The sequence below is a fragment of the Balearica regulorum genome, chromosome 3 (genome assembly GCF_011004875.1).
Source record: "Balearica regulorum gibbericeps isolate bBalReg1 chromosome 3, bBalReg1.pri, whole genome shotgun sequence".
Lineage (NCBI taxonomy): Eukaryota > Metazoa > Chordata > Aves > Gruiformes > Gruidae > Balearica > Balearica regulorum.
Window position 1 is genome coordinate 55,764,642 of NC_046186.1, and position 27,024 is coordinate 55,791,665.

General features: G+C 38.4%; 2 protein-coding genes across 14 annotated transcripts in view; both read right to left on the reverse strand.

The window, feature by feature from the left end:
* MCM9 (minichromosome maintenance 9 homologous recombination repair factor) overlaps positions 1-6,726 on the reverse strand; it is a 50,910-nt gene extending 44,184 nt beyond the window's left edge. For 2 of the 3 annotated variants that reach the window (XM_075747955.1, XM_075747957.1), the window contains exons 1-3: positions 6,626-6,726; positions 5,481-5,797; positions 1,540-1,856 (exon numbers count right to left, since the gene is read on the reverse strand). In XM_075747955.1, the coding sequence (XP_075604070.1) occupies positions 1,540-1,856; positions 5,481-5,790 (627 nt within the window). In that variant the 5' untranslated portion in view covers positions 5,791-5,797; positions 6,626-6,726. Of the gene's footprint in view, positions 1-1,539; positions 1,857-5,480; positions 6,049-6,625 lie in introns of those variants that run through there. The other variant, XM_075747956.1, reaches the window with a different exon arrangement.
* A 6,147-nt stretch (positions 6,727-12,873) lies between these two features.
* FAM184A (family with sequence similarity 184 member A) overlaps positions 12,874-27,024 on the reverse strand; it is a 76,703-nt gene continuing 62,552 nt past the window's right edge. For 5 of the 11 annotated variants that reach the window (XM_075747970.1, XM_075747961.1, XM_075747959.1 and 2 more), the window contains 6 exons: positions 24,635-24,819; positions 23,963-24,109; positions 20,893-21,010; positions 20,128-20,232; positions 16,366-16,568; positions 12,874-14,615 (listed from right to left, as the gene is read on the reverse strand). In XM_075747970.1, the coding sequence (XP_075604085.1) occupies positions 14,534-14,615; positions 16,366-16,568; positions 20,128-20,232; positions 20,893-21,010; positions 23,963-24,109; positions 24,635-24,819 (840 nt within the window). In that variant the 3' untranslated portion in view covers positions 12,874-14,533. The remainder of the gene's footprint in view (positions 14,616-16,365; positions 16,569-20,127; positions 20,233-20,892; positions 21,011-23,962; positions 24,110-24,634; positions 24,820-27,024) is intronic. The other 6 variants (XM_075747965.1, XM_075747966.1, XM_075747963.1 and 3 more) reach the window with 5 other exon arrangements.

Sequence of the window (27,024 nt, forward strand, 5' to 3'; positions counted from 1 at the left end):
GGAAAAAAAAAAAAAAATTGCACACAAGCAGACAAATGTATATTGACAAATGTGCCAGTAACTTCTGTAATTCTTTTTCTTTTCTCCAGGGAAAAGTCTATGCAATCTTGTCACAGTCTATTTCCAACCAGCAATCTTTCCATTTACACTTAAAGCTTGCAATAGTTTTTAGAATATCCACCGCTCAAGAACAATCAAAAGTACCTTTTCATTCTGCAGCACAGGTCATATGTGCTAGAATTCTAGATTTATTCACCCTCTAGTGCATAGGAAGGTTAATTCACCCTTGCATATTATCTAAATGGCCACAGGCAGTTCACATCACTGTCAGTACTGGTGGCACATACACAGTTACTTGCAGAGCTCAGTAGGAAACACAAGTGAAATTCATTCCCGGTTTAACTCTACTGTGTTTAATAAGCTCGTGCTGCTGAAAAACCTTCCTGTCATAGAGATCTGTGTGTCACACAGTAAAACAAAAGTTAACAAAACCATACGTCAGAAACAATCATTTAATGATGAACATGCAACATAGGGTTTATTCCCTAGAAATAGTTTTATTCCCTTACTTCTTTGCTATTCTGAACTTTTAAGAGCTTCATTTCTAATTTCATACATTTCTGTTTTCATACATCTTGCATGTAGGTTGGCACCACTACCCTCTTAATTTATAAAATCAAATCCCTGAAACAATCTTAGAAAAGATTTGTGAAAAAGACACTGAACATACAAATAAACACAGAAACATTACCTGCAATATACCCTACTTATTCTCAATTTTCAAACAGTATAGATTTTCCTGTGCCAGTTTTGTCTTAGTTATGCGCTACTGTAAAAAGAGGCCCAATTATTTCTTACTCCTTTAGCTGAGCTGTACTTCCACCCAGGGCTACCTTCAGAAAAACAAATGCAAATTCTATAAGGATCACATATTTAATAATCGTTGAATTCAACACTGGCTGAAGGGAATATACATTTGCAGACACCATGTACTGATCCTATTGCACTGCTACAGCTGGCCTTGGCCACCACTGGGCTAGTTTTAGTCCTTAGAAGCAGCGTTGAACATCAGCATCATGTACAGTAGGCACTTAGAGAAACAATGTACACTCGGTGTTGTGAGGATTCTACATGTAAATTTCATCTCTGCACTGACCCCGGGTGTTTCATACAACATTGAATGGAGTTAGCTAATAATAGAAGTCTAGTTAACATGTGCCTAAATTTTTCACTCTGACTGGAAATCTCTGCCCAACGGGCTGTCTGGCTTCTTTTAGTTTTCTCAGGGATTTGTTTTAAACAACAGTAGAATCTGTAAAACTTTTCCACTTTTCTTAAAATGTAAAACTTATCCAATGAAAATGGGATAAACTTAATTCTGATGTAAGCATGAACAGTCTCACTAGAACTAGCAGAGTTACCTTATTCCAGCAGGAAATTAAGCCCCCAAATGCCTTCTTCAGTGAGTTAATTCTTTTTGTACTTGAGACATCCATACCTTAATGCCCTCCCATTTTCTCAATCTTTTTTTTTTTTTACCTGTTCCTGAATTTTGATTTCTTGATAGTCTCTGCAGCAGGTAGGAGAAGAGGTTGTTCCAGAGAGACATGTGAACTTGGTTGAGTTGCAGCCTTCTTCATTAAGACAGGCTGATGGACGACAAAAAGCATAGTACTGTTCAAAGTCAGCCTTGACAACAAACACATGCTTGCATTTATTGCAGATGTAACTTCGTTCAAACTCCAAAACTTTCACCAAACTGGTACGTATGACAGTCCCAGTAACAGACAAAAAGTGACCCACGTCCCTGGTTTTAGGAATATGCTCTCGAGTCAGCTCTGGGCAAACAGGCAAACCTGTTAAACAAAAATATGTGCAGCATAAGGCTATGCATATAAAACATGAACTTACAATGCAGCTAAACAGAAAGACTAGAAAAAACGACAGGGATATTAACAGTAGCCATTGTTATTACTGTTTCATACATGTGATTCAACAGTTCATCTGCTGCACTATAAATCTGATTCACTGGCCTCAGATAGTGAAAAACATCAGACACTGAGCACTAACAGAAAATGTTGCCATTTTACTCTCCTGCTCTTGCCAAGGGCTGAATGAGCAGTTTCCATTTGTGGAAACAGATCCCGGTGTTCTCAGATCTCTTTGTTAATTTAAACGATATTTTGGCAATTGCCACCCCAACAGCCAGTTCTGTGGCGTAGTGATCCCACTCCAGTGTTCATCTGTGTGGCCATCACTTAGCACCGCCGCAGCTAAAATCCTCAGGAAGATGAATCTACCTCAACAGACTACAAAGTCTTTATAAAAGTAAACGGTCTCTGAAATGCACATCTGAGGATAGCATCAAAATATTGCCTCTTCAGAAGTTAGTATATAAACTACAAGATACTAATAATTATCAACTTAAAAAGAAATTACCTGCTCTTAAAATGATTTCTTAGCTTTACTACCAAAATAGAGCTAGGAAACACAGACGTAAAATAATAAATCTACTGGAAAATTATGTTTCTAAGGGGACAAAAAATAGTTGTGCATTTAGGTCAAATCTTCTCAGTAGATTTGGTTGCTAAAAAGAAGACATCATATATTTATTTCAATGTTTTCAAAACCAAATGCTTTGTTTCAGACGTGCTGAAACATTCCGTTTTGATGCTTTTAAGCAACGTGTTTGACCTTTTGCCTTTGTTTAAAGAAAATATTTTTAAATATTAAGCTAATTTTAAAAGGTAAAAGAATAAAGTTTTTTAAAAAGTAAAGTAGAAAGGAATTAAATAATCTGGAAAATAAATAAAGTATTATGTAGAACTGCAAACGATTTTTTTCTGGTTGACTGTAACAAAGCTATTTACATATTCTTCCAAACTTGTTGAAAATTCTTTCTCCCCCACAGGATTGCATTTCTGTTCAGTTCAGGCAAAAAAAAAAAAAAAAAAAAAAAAAAAAAAAAAAAAAGATAAAATACATTATTATTCCGACTGGTCAGGCATCTTTTTTCCCAGCTCAGTATTGCTGCAGCTGAGCAACCTTTGCAAAGTACAACACATCTTACACTAGAGAGAGCTGCAGGACTGTTGTCAGGATATATGATATGATCATCTGTGAATATTGAAGAGACAAGACTGGATGGAGAAAAAGAGCCTTCATTCTCATCATATTAGACCACTTGACAAACTCTTTGAATACGTGCCTCCTTGAATCAGCTTTACTGTATTGGTAATAATGCATAAAACTGAACTATTAGAAGCAGCTCAGCCATCAGTAACAGACAAGTGGTGCTCAGGCTAACAGTAAGCAAGGAAAAATATTTTAATGCATTTGTAGCGAAAGGAGAAATTACACAATCAAATTCCTACAATGCTAAAATTCAGATAAAGAATCTTCAGTTTCTTCAGTGAACCCAGGGTAATCATCCATTATTAATCACTGCATATTCTCACTCCCCAAGTCCTTCTTTGAACTCCTAGATGCCCTGCCCATATTGGTATGAGCGTGCTAAGATTGCATTCTTACGCCTAGCATAAGCAAAAACACTTTTCCTCACTTCAGTCCAAGCCTGACACACAGATCCCCTCAGCCTCACTCCAGATATTTCCTGCTGCTCCCACTGAGAAGAGTGCACCACCTCCTCCTCATTCCCATTTGACGTGGGAATGGGAAACTGCACTCCAAGATGAGAATCCTGAACGCAATCGGAAACCAGTATCCGCTTAAAAGGTAACAGTATCATGGAAAAAATTTGGTGGGGAAAAAACCTGCACATCATTTAGCTTACTGGTTTTTGTTTCTTCAGTAGCCGCCCTTTCTGTGGTCCAGAACATAAACAGAACTACATGGACAGATGTTCTTTTGATCCAGCTGGACCACATGAGGATAACCATGCCCTACTCTTCAACAATTTCCCTCCAGGGGATAATTTGTGAGCCTGATGATTAACTTCTTCCATCAATGATCAATCAGACTTGCTTTTATCAGTTATTAAAACTATTTGATCAAATGTGGCTAATTTTGCCTGACATTGATTAAGGAATATCCAGACAAAACATCACTGTGGGAGGAATGGTTAGCTCCAGCAACAGGCTGATAACAGGAGCAGGAATGTCTTAAAGATACAGCTACTCATGTGGCAAACACCTGCCCCTTGCTTTACTGCTTCCAATACTTCCTAGTAACTTAAAAAATAATCATACTTGCAGTAAAAATAACCCTGTTCTCCTGCTGAAGCTGTGACTGATGCAAATGCATCGGGGGAAATGCACCCTAGAACACTGGGGAAAAAGTTGTAATTTACTCCTACTTTTATAGGTACAGGGAGATGCTGGACATTTCAAATTTTTGTACAACACAGAGACCATCCTTTGACACCACATGCTCAGCAGTTGTATACAAACTCCACAACACTAAATGGGTAGCAAGCCACTTTGCCTTTTTTTTTTCTTTTCCTAAAACCCTTGACAAAATAGCATTATGACAGCCACAGGCTAATATATTTCTGATGTATGTGTTCTAATGATAATATTTTTAATGACATTTACTGGGGCAAAACACAGGTCTGTTTAACAACTGTGATTCATACAAGTTCAAACTGCCAAAAGACTGATCATAAACCACTCCAGCATGGGGTAGGGGAGGGAAACACAGGTCACCAGCTCTTGGCTTTGCAGACGAGACAACTCCACATAGTTACAATCAGAAATGACCAGAAGGGACTGTGTCACTGCTGACCCCATCTCCCTGCAACAGGCAAAATAGGCATTTTAACCCCAGAACCTGCACTACACAGTTACTACATCTCAAAACTACTAAAAATTTCCCAATAATAAAGAATAATGGCATATTAACTTGCAGTGAAAAAAAGGACAAAATACTCTATTAAAGATCATGCCTTCTAACAATTTTATAACAAGTAATTTTGTAACAATTAGTCAAGCATAAAAATTGACAATTTCAAATTAAATTGTTAGAAGACAACTCAAAATTTAGAATTCCCTGGGAGATGGCTGGAGCCAATAAAGACCATGAGCCAACTGACACGGTTAAGGAAGTCAACCTGCAAGAAAATCTATGAACTACCTATCTTCCTTTAATTTTTTTTTCTTTTTCTTTAGACCTTCTGGCTAACAAGAGAAACAATGTGAGACCAGCCTCTGAATTGGGGAGTCTTTTTCCCAAAGAAGGGCTGTGGTGTAAGGCCTGACCCAGCAACAAACGCCAACCATTGCACGCATGCCATCAGAGATGCTCACTGCTTTTTTCCCAGGTTGTTCTACACAACTCCATGTGTTCTTTTCTGTTTAATAAACACCAGCCATTCCCTACTGCTTCAAACACTGAAATTACAAGAATTAAACTTGCTCCTTCCCATGACGCCCCAATAGTTTGTCCAGCGTAAGGAAATCTGGCAATGCTGACCAGGAGATACCCCTGGCACGCCTCACTGTCGCCTCTACCTCACCACTCACCCGAGACCCTGGCGTGGAGGTTCTGCTTCACGCTGAGCTGCGGAGGGGCCGTGGCGGCCTGCAGCTCTGCCAGGGCAGCCCGACGCAGCGCACTGTCGAAAATTGGGAGGACTTCGCTGGGGAAGGCGTTGAAATATTCCCCGATCTCCATGTTGGTCTCAAAGAGTGTCAAGGCATCGACGACAACGGGATAGTGCGCCTCGTCGTCGGCCTCCCTCAGGATGCCCAGGATGTCGTCCCTGTGGTGCTCCAGCACGTAGGACTCGAACACCTGCCCGATGAGGTTCACCTGATCTGCGCTCAGCACCATGTTGCGCCTACATGCAGGGGGGCGACAGAAAGCGGTCACAACGCGAGGTTTGCTGGTAAGGTCTGGCGTCAATCGCAAAACTTAACTTTTCACTCGGAAAAGCCCATGACGGAGCCAGACGAGAGTAGGGCGGGGCTGGCGCGTGCGCGGCTAACGAGCTTGGGCAACGACACCTCGCGACAACGCGCTCCCACTTGCCGCGTGCCCGGCCTGATCGTCTCAGCCACCGCGCTCGCGCCGCCGCACACCGCTCGCCGCCTCTCAGAGACGGCTCCCGCCAACCAACCGCCCCGCCCCCGTCAGTCAGTCACTCAGCCCAGCGGCGAGAGGCGGGCTCCGCGGCGCCGCGCTCCTCAGGGCCGCCCGGGCGGGCAGAGTGGCGGGCGGTTTCCAGGCGGGGCCGTTCTCCCCGTTAATGCCAGAAAGTGAAACCGCCCGGTGACCCGCTTCTGTGCTCACTCGGTGGGGGATGACGGGAGGCGGTAGCCGCTTGTCCCGCCACAGGCGGCGCGAAGCCAGGCCTCCCGCCCCAGCCGCTGCCAGCGCGGCAAGTTTTAAACACGGCGCAGCCGGAAGGGTGCTGGGCGGCGAGGCGCCGGGGGAACCGGGCCAGGCCCGGCTGGGCCGCCCGCGAGCCGCCTCGGCCGCCCGCCTGCGGAGCGCTGCCCCAGGCGCGTCCCGTCTCGTCCCGCCTCGCCTCCGGGCAGCGGGGCCCGCGGATGCGTTCCTAGCGCCCGTATCGCCGGCCCCGCCGAAGCGCGTGTGCGAGGCCGCCCCCGGACCCGCCAGGCGGAGGCGGGTAGCGCTTCGCGGCCGCCCCGCTCCCGCTCGATACCTGCAGCGCGGGCAGCCGCCGCCGCCCCTCTAGCCGGGCTCCCGCCGCCGCGCCGCGCGGAGGCAGCGGCTGCAGCTCCCTCACCCGGCAGGAGAAGCGACTCCGTCCCCGCCCCCTCCGCGCCACTCCACGCCCGGGCTCGGCGGAGCCCAAGCGGGGCGGTGGGGTGGAGAGCGGCCGCGGAGCCGCCAGCCGGCGGGGCTGGACCCGGATAGGGTAGGGGGGGGCGCTTCCCTCAGGTGCCGCCGTGATGTGAGGACGCGCCGCTTCCGCAGGGCCGCCGTGGCTGCCGAAGGGCCGGTTCCCCCGGGAGCAGCTGAGGGGTGGCGGGCCCGGCTCCCTGCCGAGCAGTGGGGCGCCCTGCGGCGAGAGGAGGGCGCTCGCTGGGTGCGGGGGGTATTCCAGCTGCTCTGCCTCTCGTGAATAAAAGATACACTTCAAAGGTGCTGCACGCTGTTGTTTGCCTAAATGTCTCCGTCCCCCCTGTTACAAAGCGACGCTGCTCCTGTGTACAATACTGGAGGATTGCAAGTCGGGGGGAAAGAGGGGTGCTGTGCAGCAGGGGTAGCCCTGTGGTAGCTGAAGTTCGTACTTGCTGCTGCTTCCTCCAACCTACCCCCCGGGGTCTACAAATTCCATGAAGTCTCAATTTGGCTTATTTAAAGGGAGCTGCCTAACAAACCAGTCAATTCCCACTTCATGAGGGCACGTCATAACAAAGTCGGAGGAGGTTGTGGATTTTAATATAGCCAGAAAATAGGGTTTGCTGGAGGCCCTAAAGCTTTTGCCCAGGGTTTACAATATGGTGTTTTGAATAGTTTCCTATCTGTATGTTCTTTTCTCTGAGCATGTGTTATAACCCAGTGATGGGCTTTAACTATTATTTGAAATATTTTATCTTATAAATAGTTAATTCTGTTTCAAAGTTGAGTTCCAGGCATAAGGAGTGAAACTGGATCCCAGTTTCTCCAGCAGTACGCATGTTTCTTTCATCTTCAGTTACTTTGCAGCATGTACGTGCTCTGCTGTGCCTGCATGTGTGAATTCTGCTGCCACCGAGTTCAGTATAAGCAGACTGTCTTCTGAATTACTACATGTATTTTCTCAGTACTTCTGATAATGTACTGAATATCTTTTTCATATATCTATTCAAGTCTTGTATTATCACAGAGAATAACTTAATGTCCCTTTAATTTCAAAGTGTTTGAAGGATCTTAAAACTTCTTTATTGAGCTCCTTACTCCCAGGACCTCCCATTGTTGGCTTGTATTAATGATGAATTATTGAGATGCAATCAAAACAAAAATCACTGCCCATGTAATATCTTAACCAAAAAGTGTACCATACTATCACCAAGGTACCAGAACTGTGCCAATAGTTATATAATAAAAAGACATCAGAAGAAGTATACAAAATTTGTATTTTAATACAAAGTTTTCGGAGTCAGTGCAGTGGAAAATCAATGCTTTTCAAACTAAAACTGTCCTTTAGATTCCTTATTTTAAGGGATAAAGTTAATGATGTATGGCTTCGATATGTAAAGTAACTGCCTTAATTAAATTAAGAGAATTAATTTGAATGTCTAACATGTTTTTTTCTCCCAATCATATTTAAGTATGTGATCTTAATGAATAAGAAAGCTACAGCAATTACTTCACCTCTGTTAACTATATTGAATGTCTCACAACCCATGAATTAATCAAGGAACGTTTGGCCAGCAGAGAAAGAAAGGGTCTTGGAATGTTTGGGCAAAAGCTTTGTGGTAGAACTGCAAGTGCTTTAAATCACAAATCACATTTCTCTGAATCGCTACTCCCCAAGCTATCGGAAGAGGATTCCTGCATATGAGTCCTGTCAGGTAAACCAGTGGATAGAGCTTCAGTTATCTGTCCTTCATTGTTTGCAAATACAAACTTCTTCAGAGTGTATGTAGATGTTGCCTAAATCCTCATTTGAAGGAAACAGTGTTTACAACAAAAGTCTAACACTGCTTCAGGGGGTTATAAAGAGGAAATGTCTTAACCCCTAGATTTACTCTAGAAGTAAAAAACCATTTTGCTTCATAAAATGGTCTTATTCTGACCAACTGAATAGTTAAGGCTGCAAAACCACTGCTGAGATCAATGTGAAAATTCAAAACTATTTCTGGTACAGATTATCCTGAGTGGAGTGTCAAGCCAGCCCTGTCTCCACAATATGCTTTCAGTGTCAACTTTACTGAGTTTATGGTGCTGTCTTGCAAGGTACAAAACCAGGCTGCTTTTTTCTAATGATGAGACGCAGCTATTTCTGCACATTTGTTAAATCAGCACAGTCACCTGGCTTCTGGTATGGCAGAGCTGTAGTCTTTGTGATTTCCTGGAGGTGTCCATCTGTGCTTCCTCAGACTCAGCATTTTGTAGCCTAAACTACAGCAACAGGATGAAAAAGAATGCAGCAGCCTCCAACTGGAGCAGCCAACTAAAACTACACAGCAAGTTACTGATATTGGTGTGTGAAAGCTGCAATTAGGTAGTGGTTCCTACAAAAAAACTCCTAAAATATTTATAATTTTGTTATTGTCTAATAACTAGTAAGGGTTATATGCTTAGCTGAGTAATGAAGAAATGTTTACTCAGCAAAGAAGTCATCAAAAAAATACTTCGTGCCCGTTTGAAAATCCATGAAGTAGCCCCTTTTGAAATCATGGTGCAAAATAGGACAAGAAAAAGTAATTAATTCAAATGAGTAGATGGAGACAGTGCTGGCAGTTACCAGCCTGAAAAGCTCTCTTGTCCTGGGCTCAGAATACTTTCCTGGTTTGTCTCTGCTTTCCACTTTGAATGGCTCTCTTACATAAGCCAATGTTGTTATTTTTGCTTTCAGGTCACTTCTGATAGTCTTGTGTGGTTATGAAGAAAAAGACAAGACTAATGACTCCTCTGCTTTTCAATTTTACAGGATATAGCATGTGTTTTCAGTCTAGAAACGTCCCAGGAGAGTACAAGAACTGCCCACTAATGCTGTGGTCGGGGTGGCTGGTAAACGTCCCACCTCAGTGTGCAACTGGGACACTGCTGGCAAGCCTGCACATGGCTGAGAAGGTCTCATGGATTCCACAGGTTACATTTAGACTAAGCAGCGTGAGTACCATTGAATGTTCATGTGATGGTAAAACTTGAGCTTCAGTTTCTGCCCTAAGGCATGTCTATTGCCAGCCTGACTGAGGCTGCCTATGGTATTTACAGCCTGAAGCGTGGTGACTTCTTTGTGCCCAGCCACCACAGTGGATGATCTGTAACTGAAGTGCAACAGCTCTAGTTCCAGCTAAAGACTCAGCTGCTTTCTAAACTTTTCTGTCAAGTTGAACATGGATGGCCTGGTAATTTCCAAGAGTCCTCACAGTCATAATGAAGCCAGATTTTGGTAGTCATTATTGAATTATGCTTTTATTTTCTTAAGCTTGGCTTTTCTTGTTCGCTTGCAATATTGCTATCAGTGCTGCTGGCAGCAGCTGCTTCTCGTTATGTTTAGCCAGCTGTTTATTGTGTACAGGTCTCTATACTATGCTTAATTCTGAAAATAACTGACTTGCCTTAGTGACAGGCAATTTATAAACACATCCTTCAGACTGTGCCAGACTCCAGAGTGGATCATTAATTCACTTCATAGGTCCCATCATTAACCTAGGAACATGCACTGCAGTTTGTACGGTCAACAAAGCTTGAGTTGTCTAATTGTGTATGTGCTTGAAAATTATAAATGTTAATGCAGTTGGGCAGTGAAAGAACTCATTGTTGAGCCCAGCAAATAACAAGTTCTATTATTAAGAGAAATGGAGTTCAGCAGTCATGTTGAAAAGTTCTGTTTTAGCTTGGCTGCCTGGTTTTGTTACATGATCCCAGTACTATCCACAGGTACTTCCAATTACTGTAGCCTATCTAAAGAAATGGATGTTTATTTATATGACCAAAATAAGCTGCAAGCAAACTAGCTTCAGAACTGCAAGCTCATTTTGTATATAATTGTACATGGAAATGAGTCATATTTTCATTGAAAGATTTTGCTAGGGTATGTGTACATCAATAAAACTGATACAATGCCCAATGCCCAAAAGAAGCTAAACAATACTACAAATTAGAGATTCGCCTTCATTATAGTAAAAAAAGGTTTAGCATTTGCCTAGGAAGAATAGTAACAATAATGGACTACACTGAGTATACTAGGAAAAAAGCAACACAGCTCCTGTAAGGGAAGTCAGTTTCCATCTTTTAAAGCTGATATATTTTTGCAAAAGTTGGTTAAAAAAAAAATTTTAAAAAAATTACAGGCTAGGGTTCCTCACACCTAAATTTAGGCAATGGAGGCACTTAGATTTGTTGTTGCTCTACAGTCTTTAGGCAATCAGGAGAGATAAGTGGGCTGATTCACCCTTGAAATTGCCTGTTGACTGCAGAGGAGGTCAAAGATCGCAATTTTCTTAAGTGATGTGACTCAGTCATTTTCCTCCTAAAATTACGTAAATTACTGCAAAGGACGAAAACTTGGGGTCTAATTTTCTCAGTGGAGAATTAGTGAAATTTTACGTGTGGATAGCATGGGGATCTTGTAACAAAATTCACATATAACTTAAAATAAACCTTTTACAACCAAAAGATTGCTCTGACATCATGAACAAGTCTGATTTCTAGTATTACAAGTGAAGTCTGATATTCATTTGGATTTCTTCATGTCCTACAGTTTTTAAATAGAGTTTCAGAGTAAGACTAAAACTAGAAAAAAAGTGAATGACTATTAGTCAAAAGTTAATACTGAGATTTTCTAGCTATGGTTTCTAGGTTAGTGTATTTATTAACAATTTAAAGAAAGGACTCCAATTTTTTCAGCTGTCACACCAGAAAGGCAAGTGCCGCAATGTGGGCTGTTGCTCAGAATCCCTCCATGTTCAGTTACAGGAACAGAAGCATTTTTCCCTCAAGAGACTGCTGCTTTCAGTTTTGAAATGCAACTCATCAAAGGAGGACCTTTGTGGAAAGAGTTTCCTATTCTTAAAAAGCAGGAAAGTTTAGGTCCAGGGACTACCTGCATCAAGAGTGAAAAAATTATATTCTGTGTTAAGAATGAAAACAAAGATTCTTGCAGCATTGTAAAAAACATTTAGGAAGAAAAGATGATAGGTTTATCCTAAAAAAAAAAAAAAGACTAAATATTTATTCTATATTCTCCAGTTTTATAAAACATAGATATTCTTACTTTTTAAAGTGATCAAAGATTACAAATCTAAGGCATTTAATTTTAATTTAAGTATGTACACATTAAATGTAGAACCACTCAAACTAGTTAGAAAATAATCCAATTTTTTTTCTTCCAAAATAACAGATCATGAGGAAAACAAAGTGAAAATTTATTTAGACTAAATTAGAGTGTTAAAAATTCTATAATATTGACCCATGTGATTTATTGCCAGTACTTCTCATAGGACTAATATTTTCCTTGAAGCCTCAGGTATATATAGTACACATATGCTGAAGTAACTGAAAAAAATGCAAAAGGAAGAAATCAATCTGATGAAGCGATTCTATGTTGGCACTGATTGCAGCTTGGTTTTCAGTCATCTTTGGGCTTTTTTTTTTTTCCCCAAGTATACCTTCTGGGTACAATTCCTACTGCAGAAAAAGAGCCATGCAGTTCTTGGGACATAATTCTTCCCTGTGCTATGAGATCATGTCAGATGGGTCGGCCAGAGCAGTTTTCTCCTAACCTGGAAAATTCACTTGGCATTCAAACTCTTCTCACAGAAGTAAATGGAGCAATCCAGACTGAAAGGCCAAACCTGGTCTTAAGACTGATTATTACAATGACCTTCTGATGAAATATAGGATTCTTCTGCATTTTGCCCCTGTATCAATTATAGCCTGTTACTTCCTTCTTCCATAGGAGAACACAGTAAGGATTGAAATATTATAATATTGCAAAATATTACTCAGTAAGGATTAAAATATAAATAGCTGCTGACTGTGGCAGACATGGTAACTGAGTGCTGCTTAACTTTCTTATCCCTTCCAAAACAGAAATGCCTACTAGCAAAAAACCAATGGGCACACCTTTTACTGAATAGGTAAATTAAATGCAGATATCAGCATCTTTGGATTACTGTTCAGTTATTAATTCTGTATGTAAAAATGTACAAATGAAGCAGAGGATGGGAGAAAAAGGCTGGACCCTTGCAAAGCATGCAAGAAAAAATACGCAACACTCACTTCAGAACATTATAACAAAATGAGCTAGTGTATTTTATTTTGGGTAACAGCCAAGAAATCTGACATTTTGCCCAATATGGCTTTCTTCTAAAATTAAGAAGTTGCATATACCTACAGTTGAGTCCACCAGCTACAGAAAATCTGCTGTATACATCTTTAATCCACGGCAGCATCACCAGAATACAGCCTTCAGTGGAGTTTTCAAGCTGAATTGTAAGACAGAAGTTTTAAAATGTTCATTTAGAAGATTTTATAATGTTTATATGAAAACATACAAATTTTTCATTTATACATATACTACATATAAAACTCATTGTAATTAGCAAGTATCTTCATCTGGGTATTTACTTTTGTGCACGTAGCGAAAAAAGGATGTAGTTAGGGCTTCAGATGAATTACTAAAGTTCAAGACCTTTGTATAGGCTAACTAAAACCTTATTCAAATACCTCAAACATTTTTTCCTGCTTTTAAAAGATGAGAGATTCAGCTTAAAAATACATTCATAAAAACAAAGAGACAATTTTCTCCCTGAGACTACCAGTGTGAGTTACTTTGTGGTAATCTTTGAATGAAAAAATATAAAAAAGACAATAAGCTCTAGTTTTCTATATGGTGCAGCAAATTTATCGAGCAACACTGGCATCATAAAAGGTGTAGATTGGAGAATCATGCTCACTAGCTGAAAAAACATTTTCATATATCAGTTTAAGAAAGAAACTTTAATATAGACAAGGGAAGGTAGTTAAGTTTTAATGAAAGATCTGTATCTGTAGTATGTATAAATGGGAAAAAGTTGGGTGGATTTTTTTTTTTTTCATTTCAGACATTAATTTTATCCAAAGCGGGACTGTATGCTCAAAATGTAGATTCTTGATTTATGCAGAGGTATTCTAAATGTTTCAAACATGTTTTTGTTAATATTTGTAAAAGAAATACATAACTTGTGGGAACAGTTTCTGCTTAAATTCAATGATAAAACGTTTGATTGTAACTAGATGGCAGAATTTCATGAGCAGCAGGTACGGAGTCAACCCCCCCAATGAACAGCTCCTGGTTTGTGGCTTTTTTCATCGTCTTGTCAAAATTACTCTGCTCTGAAGGCTAGCAGCTGCACTAGTTTTGATTTCTTTCACATTCTTCCTTTTAAATGTTAGAAAGAGAGTTAGACAGTTTTTAAACTGCTACAAAGTAACAGAATAGCACTGGGAAACATTAAACATATTCTGCCCAAATTGGAGAGAGAGAGAGAGAGATATATACTTTTCCTTTTACAATTTAAATTGTATTTATAGTAACCATGCAATTACGTTATTTGCTGGGGGGGGGAAAGCCTTACCTGAAATCAAAGAAAACACATTTATAGGAAAAAGGGGGAAAGCATTATGTTTGTTCTACCAAAATTTATTATGTAGTAATTACAAAGTTTAAAGATTCTTCCATTTTAAATAAAAATAATAGTTATAATTACACACATTATATAGTACCATGTCAAGTGATTCCAACAAATATAACATGAAATACAGTGCAGTTTCAAATCAGAAAGACAAATACTTTCTCATTCACAGTGTTTGACAAATTACAGGAAAGCTTGTTCACATGAGGGTTTACTTAAGGTCATGCTCTTATTAACAGTCCACATCACGCTGTGCCACAAAAACAAACCATCTCTCAGAACGTGAAGTATCGGGCAAACCACTCCTGGCGTTGTGGATCTGGTGAAGCCACTGGTGAAACGTCAGTCTGAGGAGGGCTAAATTCACAGAAAGAGAAAAAAAAAACCCAAACAATTATCCCACAACTACACAAAGAGTACACACGTTAGGAGAAAAAAAATCACAGAGAATATTCAGTAAAGAACATAGTCTGTTTTTCCACGGGTTAATTATCACTGTGCCTCAGGACATGATTTAATATCTCCCTATAGGATCTGTGATCATCCACTCCATTGGAGAGCATCAGCAGCATGGACAAGTCAGTTCAGAAGCCACATTACATGGTGGGCAAATAATATTTTGGAAAACAATTTAAAATCTCATAAACAGCTGTAGGTTTTCACAAAGAATAAAAAGGGTTTTCTTGGAAATGCGTGACTGTAGAAGGTCCTCTTTTAGCATCCTTTTCCTGTGGTAAAGTTAATTTTCAGAAATATGATGCGAGCATCATATTTGTAGACATGTGCTCACAAAGACCGGTTGGCAACTGAACAAAAATACACACTTGTAATACTTAACACTGATCACAAATATCACTTGCATTGTTCATGCAAACATTTAAAATATACTAATATACCAGGAAAAAAGAAACCGCTGCACTGCAAACAAGATTTGTTTCCCCCTTGAACACTTAAAATTCTCACAAAATAAGCAAGAGAGAATACTTAAATCTAATTGAAATTTAATTACACAATTAAGTTCCTTTATCAATAAAAATCAGTAATAAAATAATCCCTACTGGGTTACTGGATAATACAGAGCACAAAACAATTTGGAATGGAAACTCCGGCATCACAGTCCATGAGTTCATGCACATGCACGTTATAGATGTCTGAGCACACTCATGCATATCACATGCACAGGAAAAAATAAGCAACAGTATTTTTTTTTAAAAAAAGATTGTTTTCTTAAAATAGACTGTTTTCCCTTATCTATTTTAGGTCCTATTATTTGTTTCCTTTTAAAATTAGTGGTTGCTAGGTATGTGGTCTTTCTCATTAAACCAACGGAGAGTAAACAACCAACTGTGGAACTGGTAATTACACATTAAGTGGCCAACTTAGAGGTAAAGAGATCAGCACCTACTAAATACAGAGTACAGCGCTTCAGTGCATTTAATATGCAGGCACATAAAGCCAAAAGATTAAAATCCTGCCTCTAAAATGCCATTTTTAAGTCATTCAATTCACTGTATTTTTGAGAGAATTACTTGAGACTATAATGCTGGTTTTGATTACTGGAAGCTCAGCATTAAGCATCCAAGCATGCACATTTCCTGTTGCTGTAGTAAGGTTACTCCTATGAAACAATCTGATATAGGTGAGGAAAGGGGAAACACAAAACATTCAGGTAGCACAGAAAATAGTTTTCTTACATAAAACCCATTATCACTTAATACCAGATAGAAGAAATTCTGTGCTAGGTATCAATTCCTAAATGGCAATCAGTAAAATAACACAAACATTTAAAACAATTGTTCATATATGTAAACAATTGGAAGCACATGAATTCTGTTCAAGTATCTAAAGAGGTTTTCAAAGTTGAAGACTTAAGAGAAAGTGAGAGAATACCTCACATTTCAACAAGATCTACAATAAAAAGGAATACTATAAAGAGGTTACAAATATAATGTAAAAATTAAAAATGCCATGAGAGTACTTGTACCTCTGAAAGGTTCATAAAGCAAGTGGGATTCAGCTCACTAGGAATGCAAAATTTTCCTGAGTTAAGAAAAAAAAAAAAGAAAAAAAAAAAGAAAAAAAAAAAGATTGGTGAGGCAGTGCTCACCTCAAAAACGTCTTGGGCTCTTTGGGTGGCACTGGCTGTGGTAGTGGTTTGCTGCTGTTGAACTCAATATCGTGGATGGGTGAGTTAGGAATGGGGTCCAGGCGGTTAGGATGTCCATTGCCCACCACTCCGCTAGATTCCAGAGCACTTAGATTGGGGACACTCACAAACCTGTTTGTTGATTTATCGTTCTTCTTCTTTTGCTGCATTAAAAATAACAAACGTAAGGAAGGCTTCTTGCACCAGGACAGATGAGGAAATTTGCAAATTTAAAAGTTGTGTTTATGGCTGGTTTGGTGTTTTTTTGAAGGAGAGCAATTGGGACGGATTGGGCTTTTTTTCCAATTGTAGTTTTACTATTTGCTTTGACCAGAACTGAACACCACTAATTTTTGGAGAAAAATCAAATTTCTGATCAAGATGATTAAGTTATTAAGACTTAGTGTGATAATTAATATATTATGTGATATCTTCCAATATAACATTTTGCTCTGTTTAAGACATTGGAGGTAGAAAGTTTTCCACAAAATCGTCATTTAGTCCGTTAAACCTTTCACGTTTACTTAACTCTTTTCTTAATATCAGTGAAACAGCTGTGCCGTCAAATGTAATTACAGCAAATTTCAAAGACAACAACAGTGAATCTCTCCAACAGGTTTCACCCCATCACTGAGGCACATTTTGGTAATTGGAACATGGAACCTGGAAAAGCAGCTACATTTCTTTTAAAGCAATTACACCCTCATAGTTAGCAACCATTATAGCAGTACTGATAACGATAAAAAGATTATTGTATAGGAGTTCAGTTTCTCACACCAGGAAAAGGCCAGGCTTCTAATGCTACTACAGCTGCCACTTCTGGACATCAGATGGCACAACTGAACATTTTTCTTCATACTGTCTATGCTCCTACTGACAGTGTTTCAAGGGATTCAAAATAATGAAGAATTTTGTGTCACTATTTTACTCTCGATAACACATGAAACAAAGGAATCAGTATTGACTCTCTCTACTTTCATAGATATTTTAATGTAGAAGGATGCTTCACATAATTCTAAAGCTTTTTAAAAATAGCCATGTGACAGAATGCCACGTGTATTTTCTGACTTCTATCAAATAGCCCATGTCCACAATAAAATATTAATATTAAAAAAGCCTTATTTCCAAAAATAGGATTTTTGAATGAATGGATCCATTTATTCTCATGAATTATGTATTATTTGAATATATAATAAATACTTTCATTCAATTACATATATGCAACCCTAACAAAGCAGCTAGGAGAAAAACCCCTTAAGGGCTTATGAACGACACAAATTTGAACTAAATAAAGTGGAAGACAAGTGGAATGTCATGTTGTTTCTATATAGTATTTTCCAGCAGAATTCCACTTGAAACAGAAGAGTGGCTCTATTCAAGGGTGGGCACGAGTTCAAAGGCAGACAGACAGAGTCCTATTGTTTGTTGGTACTTTCTTCTGTTTAGCTCTTGGCCAGCTTTGATTTCAGTGCCTGACCTCTCCAGGGTTGGCAGATGCAAATGCTACTAATTGTAACTGCACCAGTGAATGTCTTTGTCAAAATACAATTAAAAAACCCCAACAATTTAACAGAATGCGCTAACAGAAAAAAAAGTCTTTTTTTAAGCATCACAGGGAAAGATCACTAGGTGCAAAGGACTAAACTAAGATCGTCCCATACACTTTACTTCTTCTGTAGAAGCTGAAGAAGCAAGAAATAACATTATGGTGGAAAAAACAGTTTGGTAAAAGTAGCCGACTATGTAAAATACATCTGCAAGGTACTATACACTGTAATTAAAACTGTGTATTAAACACACTAGTTAAATCTGTATGCTTCACAGGTGGCTCATTTCTGGAAAATGTATATTATCCACTGAGTGCTTAGAAAAATACTACAGTTTATATCTTATTCTCTATAGAACATTGTACACTTCTGAAGGAGTCAAATCTGGAGAGACAAAATTGTGTGTATTGTTTCCATGAAATTCATGCAAAGTATTAAGAAACTTCAGATGTAACAATGTAATACTAAACAGATCCATTGCATAAATTAGAAAAGCTGTAATGCATACTGCAATGGCTGTAATTTTGCATTAATATGCAAAGCCTGTAGTAACTCATGAATTTGGTCTTTTAATTACAGAAGAGAATGAGATTTTCAGTTTCTTTGTAATTCATTCTCCAATAACACAGTAAGTGCTTTGACAAAATAAAGTAACATAGTCCACAACTCATGAAATGAGAGATTGAAATGTTCTGGCATACAAGACAGTTTTAAAGTCTAAACAGTTTCAAGTGATAGAAGCATATTATAAAAATATATGAATTATCACTATGGAAATCTGATGTTGAAGTACTTTTCCCAAACACTTCAGATTTCACACAAAACACAAGCTTATATACTTGATGATTACATTTCATGTCTTTATAAACGAGTGGTTCAGACAAACTTTCAAAATTTTAAACAACCTTTATCACATAAAACCAAAGCACTCAAATTGTATCTGGCAGTTCTGGTAGTATTGTCTCTACTGGGCCCAAACTAAGTTCTTTTATGCAGTTATGCATAAAAGCTAGGCATCTGCAGATAAGCTTGAAAGAGCTGCTGGGCTCCTGGAAACGTAGGAGAACATTGACAGTTTGCAGCAGAAGTGGGAGATACACTGACCTGATGTGAAACTGCAGTAAGGCTTAGCTAAATAACACAGCCTGATCTCAAATGATGGAGCCAGAGCTCCTTTAAAATAACGGAGCCTGAACCTCGATCACTGAAGCTCTCAGGCATCCAAGCTTCTCATGCTGTGCCCCTTGGGTTACCCTCTGCTTCAGAACCTTCCCGAGTTCTTCCGCCTCTACTCCTGGGACAAATCTCTTTCCATGCAAGTGAAATGAAGTGAGAAGGGAAATGTCTCACTCCTGAAGTGGTGAAAATAAATTGAATTAAGGCACCCTACCACAGTCTGTTCATGTTCCTCATGAAGGAATGCTGCTGGCTTTTGAAGTCACAAGGAGGCTACTATGCCTGCCTGTACAGTAGCCTTCACTGGCTGCTATTCAGCAGGATGAAGAGAACTGGAAAAGATTGCCACTGAAGTGTTTTCACTCGCATAGGAGGTGACAACAACTGACTTCTATCTCCTGCTGCCCCCACAGTTCCATACCTGGTTTGTCACTCCAGTTCTCCAGTATTACTCTTTCTCCATTCAGACTCATTCCCTACCCTTCTCATACTCTTCTCCCCCGCCTTTTTACCCGTACTCCCTTCCTTTAGTGTCCCCTCTCCCTCTAGCTTTCTAATGCTCTATCACCCTGAGCACCACCTGAAAAATGAAATTGCCCTCGCACTTCCCAAAATAACCAAGAAAAATTATGAAACTAAATCTGGTTAGAGGTATCACTGTTCTCTATTATATGCTGCAGTCCTGCCCTCTGTTGCCTTTTGGTCACTTTACTATTTTGATTTTGAAGTTCTGTGAGAAGGAACTGTGTTTTCTGTCATACATGTCTAGCAAACTGGGGCAACATTATCGGTGGATCTCTCAACAACACAAAAGAAACAAATCTAGACAAAAATAAGTAGAGACAAATGGAAAGCTATGTTCCTTGTTCTGAACATGTCTTTTAAGAGTGATACATGTATACATGCAGGCACACACAACATACACATAGATTTCTTTTCACTATATCCTAAGTTTAAATTTCTTTTTCTTCACTTTAGCAATGAAGTCCATGGAACATACCTTCACCAATGGATTAATAACACCAACATTAGGGCTTGCATTAAACATTTTGTTGTAGTTAGTCTCCCTGTTAACTAGCTCCAGCTGATAGAACTTTTTGTCCTCCTAAAAAGAAGAACAAATAGAAACTTCTTTTTATGCATTTTCAATTGGTTAGTGGCCAAATCTGCCTATAAAATAATCTCAAATTATGTTTAGATTTCATATTTAATATGTTTCATATTTAACATGTTTTATATATTATTATCTGTAAATACTAAATAATTTCTATTTATGCAGTTGTGTTGCAGTTTTATGCTCCTGAGAGCGAGCACAGCCTAATAGATTATGCTGAGTCTGGGAAAGACTCAGTATAGTTAACTTCTGATCTCTAATTAATCTGAATTTCCTCATTCCTTCTTGCCTCTGAATCAGAATCTAATCAGACTAATCTGAGTCAGGGTGTTGTGCTCTGAATAAGGAAATTGGTCTATTTCTTACATGGCTTACACGGCTGGCTTATTCCAGGATTGGAGATAGGAGATGTCTGATCAAAGTCATACTGAAATTTTGTTTTGTAATAATGTATTATGCTTGATTGTGCAAAACACTCTGTATCTAATTAATTTTACTATTATGAGTCACTAGAACCACAGGAATAATGTGTTAAAGAATATTAATAACATGCTAGCAGGACTAGTTCTTTAAATACATTTCAAACACTTTGAATTAGATTAACTTTTATATCTGTCAAGATATTAAACCAAGAGAGCATAAAGGTCTTACAATCAATTTCTTTATGAGTTGGTCCCGCTCTGCAATTAGGTCTTTCAGTTCTGAGATAAGCTGCAAGTCTTCTGGTCTTGATTCTCTGTTTTTATATTTTTCTTCCATTTCTTCTAAACTTTATAGGAAAGAATAATACTCCCTTTAGCCTGATCCAGTGTTAAATGATGAGTGAAAAGTCACATCTTTGATTAGTACAAAAGAGAGTGCAGGGAATAAAAACAGAAGATGACTTTCTTATCACCTTGAAGTAAATTAACATCTTTGTTATCATTCAGCTTTAGCTAGTTAAAAAAGCCCAAATCAACAATAACCATAATTTTTGCTCCAGTAACTAATACTCTGGGCAAAATTCTAAAAACTTAACATCCTTCTTGTGCATGCAGAACTAGGTGTTTGAAAAAAGGCCTCTTGGAAGTCAAACTGAAAATAAGGCATTCAAAATCATAATATGAACAGTAGAATTGCAGAAGACATAGCTAAGATTGCTTCTTATGTAAAATATAGGGACCACATTGCAGTATATTTAATATTAATGTACATTTTAAAAGCTGGCAATTCACTTCCTTGACGAGGAAAACAAATGGTATCATTGTTCTTTTTATAGATACCACTACTCTGAATAAAGATGCATGATTATGATACTAGAGAAACTGGATCGACAGACAAGGCTGGCACCGTCGTCCTCAGTTCATGTGGAACATATTGGGACAAAGATATCCAAGAACAGTGAAGACTAACTAATTCCTCTCCACAAAAGCAAGTTAGTACTGTTAGAGGTGAAATAAAAGAATGAGCTGCAAAAGAAAAGCACTTGGATATTAGAATATCTGGATTAAGAGAGATGTAACAATTGATAAACATTTGAAAAAAAATAGGAAATTTGAAATGTCTGGTGGGAAAGCATTAAAGGAGACAAGTGAAATAAGCCAACTGAGAGAGGAATTGTACACGTAAGTGCATAAATCTCCTTGTTTCTTCTTAAAGAACACATTTTGAAGACAGGACAGTTTCAAATGACTATGTCTCTTTGAAACATAAATATAATGCTCATGATGTTAGACATTGTTCCAAAGGCAACTATTAAAATACTTGTCATGCGTGTTCAGCCCTCATGTAGATTAGTGAACCAAGTTTCAGAACAGGTTCAGGAAATCTAACAAACTTCATGAAAAAAGAGACTTAAAAAAAATCCCAAACAAATCCTGACAAAAATCTATCAATCTAAGGCGTCTAAGTCAGCTCAAACTTAATTCCAATTCTACTTCCATGGAAGCAGACATAATTTCTCAGTTTAGATAAATGTTTTCCCTTCAGAAGCAGCTATGTGATTTTTTTACTTTGAGTTGCATCTGAAAAAAACAGTTCATATTAAATTATATTTATAAACTTCAAACAACTTCTACATAATCTGAGGAGATTATATAATGTATTTACATAAAACATTATGACTGTGAACAACTTGACTGTTTTTATTTGCAGAAAAGGCCTTTGACTCAGCAGAACAGAAATACGCTCAGCTGGCTTCATTTTTGTGTATACATTTTATGCTGGACTAAGCTATTGTATACAGATCCCCAGAGTATAGTACATAGTTATGCACAGTTGTCATTTTATTTTCAGGTATTTCAGAGAACTGTTCGGGGGTTTTTTTCTGTTTCAAAGAGATAATATGTAATTTAAAGACTCTAGTTGTAGAGCCTAATTAATGATACCCACTCTCAATTGCTGTAAGATAGATTCTCCATTTCATAACTGTTCACAAGGCCATGCTTTAGGTACGGCTGAACCTGGAAACAGTTACTTAAGAAATAGCAGCATAAAACTCTTCTGTTGTTTGGTTTCTTTTAACATAGTTTCCTCTTCTGACAGCTGCTTCAATATAAGTAGAGAGCCTAACACACTGAAAGCCAGGTCAGGGCACCCTGGATAATGTTTGCTGTCTTTAGGCCAGTGGCTGCTTCCTCACAGCTTGAGAGTTGAGCAAGAACCAGGAGTAGGGAACTAACTAAATTCAGAAAATTTCAGGACGCTGAGAAACAAGCAACTTCATGGGAGAAAAAGTTAGGGTAAACGGTTCTAAAACATAGCTTTGGTGGCTGCTCATAGGCATGTTTCTCATACAAGATAAATGCAGTAAACAGGAGGTAGTTTACTAATTTACTGAATGGCACATTTATCACGGCACAGGACTGTGCATGTCGACGATTACAAAGGAGTAAGAACTAGAATTTTACACCCATCTTATATGAAGACAATTTCTGAGTGCTTATTATCAAGAAAGAATTAGATGCATTTGGGCTTTATTGTCCATTTTTAATTGATACTTACTTTAAAAAGTTTTCTATCATATACCTAGAACCAATTATTTTCTCTGCCATAAATCTTTTGTGCTGCACAACTTTGTGTCACGAAGCCCTCAAAGCACTATGAAACCTCAGTCAGAAGCCCTGACCAAATGAGTTACATCACAGACAGAGAGAAAGAATGAAGGACGTGGAAGACAGGAAAACACCGGCTAGATGACACACTCCTACACCACTTCTGCCCAGAGGTGGTCTAACCCCAGGTGGCACTTTGACTCAGAGATGCTCTAAGTATTCTGTTATTGTTATGCTCATATAATCCATTTCAGACACTAATCTTCCTTATGTTAGCAAACCTGAAAATGTTTGCATCACTCATGTGCTACAATCAGACTTCTTAATAGCAAATATTGGACTGTTTATAAACTTGTTGAAGAAACTCTTTTGTTCTCAAAAAATATGTTTAAAGATTGAGAGAAAACATTTGAAATAATGTTTTCTCCAATCTTCTAAGAACTGCACAGATTTAATATCTTTCCTACTTGAAATTTTTCAGTCTCAGATCCCTAAGAATTTATCTCACTAAATTCCCTGAAAGCTTATAGAATTGTGTTGCCTAAAGAATGCAAGATTAGGCCCCCTATTTGACTGTGGGTTTTGTACATCTGCATGTCTGCAGTATCTTCAGCAACTTATGGACACCAGAATAAAGTATTCACTCAAACGCAGCTACATACAAGTTTTTTTAACGCAACAAAACTTACGAAATTTGTAAAGCTGAATTAATTTCCTTGAGCAGCTCTTGGGTCTTATTAAAATCTGCCAGCATGCTTTGTTTCTCTCTGATGTGATCTGCTGTCAAGACATCCAGCTCTTTCTCATGTTTCTTGCTTAAATCTTGCTCATGCATCCTGTTTAGTTTATTTTTTGTTAAAAAAAGAGTTATTCTAAGATCAGACTCGTTTGTTCATCATGATTTTCTGCCATGCTTCTAATGGCTTTTACACAATATCAGACAACACAGAAGGAATTACTTATTCATCAAAACCCACTACTTACTGTCCTCCAATCTTCTAGCTTATTTCATGGAAAATGCATCTCCTTTAATGCTTTTTTAAATAAAAACCATACAGAATGAAAAAAAAACAACCCACAAAAACTAAAAACCATAAAGAATGAAAAAAAACCCCACAAAAACTAACACTTGAGCAGACTGTTACTAAAATATGCCAAAATGTATCTCTGAAATGCAGCTTAACTGTATGGTAATATTCACTAACTTTACTAGTAATGGGCATAGCTTTTTCTAAAGATGACTAAATGATGTATAACATCACTTGATTAAGAGGATAAATTAAAAGCTGCAAATGGTAAAATTTCTTAAATCAAATACAGGAAATAATACACATTTGAATTTAGAGTGGAAAAATTCATACCTGATCTGTTGGTTGGATTCACTGCGTATTCTAAGAACTTCTTTCCCTTTAAACTCTAATTCCTTGGTCAATGCACTTATATTTTCATGAAGGTGCAGAATCTCTTTGTCCAGTTCAGCTATATGATGGTCTCGGTGTCTCAGTTCATCTTGTAGATCTGATATTCGGCATAAAAATTCTTTCTCCTATGACAGAAGTAGCAGCAGCAAAGAATACTGTAAAAAGACTTGCCTCTCAGAAGCATAATACTTGCTTTTGGAAGATAAGAGCTGAACAGAATTTTCCATTCAACAGACAATTTTTCAGGTTTTGATGCTGACACAAATTATAATTATAAACTGAGGGGGTTTTTATTGTGCACAAGTACAAATAAAGAAGAAATCAAAGGTATGTAACAATTTCCATTTGCAACAAAATTTAAAACCTGTCATTGTAATTGCCTGTTAAAAGTTTGCATAGTTCATTACATTTTCCTTTTGCTCCCCCATACAACAAAAAACCTGATACTTCTAAGAACCAGGGGGCTGGGCATTTAGCATTCTCTACCTCTTCAACACACGATATAGAGAAACTGATTTTCCCTTTACCCCCCATACAATGGGACAAAAGAGCTCAAGATGTGTGCCCTGCACCAATGAATACTATGATTCAGAAGTTTCCTATCTTACGTATATATAAATATAAGGATAATACGTATCTCACAGTGGAATATGTGCTAAAATTGTTTATATAATATTTATATTATGTCCAATAAATCAATAAAAGTCATTCTTTAGCAGAAGAAGTTCTAATGAATTTAACATCTGGGAAACGCATCTGGAACCCATCCCAATGGTTTTGATAATGATTGTCCTCAATTTAGAACAAATCTGTAATAAAATCAACCTTTTTCAAAGTTTTCCATTTACATCTATTCGGCTTCTTACAGTTTCACAATAATTAATGACCATATAGTTTGCACAGATAGAAAATCAGTAGATATTTCAAAGTAGTTTTATGTATAATTGTGTTCTGTGCCTTCATGCATCCAGGAAATACAAATATATCCTAATGCACAAATTTTATAGGACATCTTTAAGACTAGACCTTTAAAAATAACTCTCTACCTCCCTATAGAAAGACTATATTAAAGTTGTAAGAAAATGCAGTGGAAAAATTTATATCCAGGTATTTAAATATTTCAAAAAGCAGCAAATATAATCACCCTGCTCATACCTCTCTGCATTTAGTTCAGGTCTGATCCTGTGAACTGATGAGCATTCTAACACAAAAAACCACAATTAACTGCTTTGCCCTCAGTACAACTAAAGCTTGTGCTTAGCAGATCATTGTACTGAGGCCAAAAGTACATGGCATTTGCTTGGATCAAACACTTGCTCCTGCAATTTAAACTTCTTTTTTCTGACATCTCCTTTAGGTGTCCCAATCTAGGCTTAAAGAACACATGACTGCATGTTTTTGTTCACTGCTGACAGCACTGCATTTTTGCCCCTAGTGCTCACCCTTTTAAACTAGCAAGGAAGAGAAAAAGAAGAGAAGGGCTCATCTTTCACTGTCTCTCTTTTTGAACAAAGGCTATATCCAAAATAAACCTGTTTCCTCTGTCAATATATTTCTGAAACCACTCCACCTCCTTGGTGCTGGACTATCAGTACATCAGTCCTGAAAAGCCTATTATATAGGCAAATAAAGAAGTAATTTTCTGGTCGTCTTAATTCCAGGAGTCTGGCTTCCTTACAACAGAAATCAAGCTTTGAATTTTTAGTTACTACTGGAAAAACCAATTGTGTATACAATAAAAAATGAAAGAGAAAAGTCAATGAATCAGTTTGCTGCTGAATGCAAAGGCAGTCCATACCAGATTTGGGATTTGGGAGTTTGTTTGGGGTTTTTTTTTTCTTGTTGTTTGGATGTGGTTTTTTTAAGAAGCAGTTGCAAGCTCTTATGTTATCTTCTCTGCTTTCTTCAGATGCTAATTTATCTTTTCCAATTTGGCTCCTGAAAATAAAAGATACTAAGCTACCTCTTAAGTTTGAAGCAATCATTTGGTTTCAAGCAACCACTTCTTAGCCATATCAGTTAGGCTTCGGAGAGAAACAGCTTTTTCCTTTTTAAGTCCTGCTGGCAGCTGAGGACGAGTAGAATTTTGCAAGAATTGGGATTTTCCTCCCATGGCAAGCCAGCGCGCTCCCAGACAGTTGCACAATTCTGAGAGGAAACTGCCTTGATACGGGAGCCTTTACTGGCTTCGAATGAACTTTGTTGAAGGAAGAAAAAGCTAAGCAAGGAAGTTTACCTGAACTGGTAGGAATGCATTATCTGCTGGTGCTGGCTGACTGAAGGATTACATGTTTGTTGATTGTTCACAACAGTTTCTGCCTCCAGCTAAG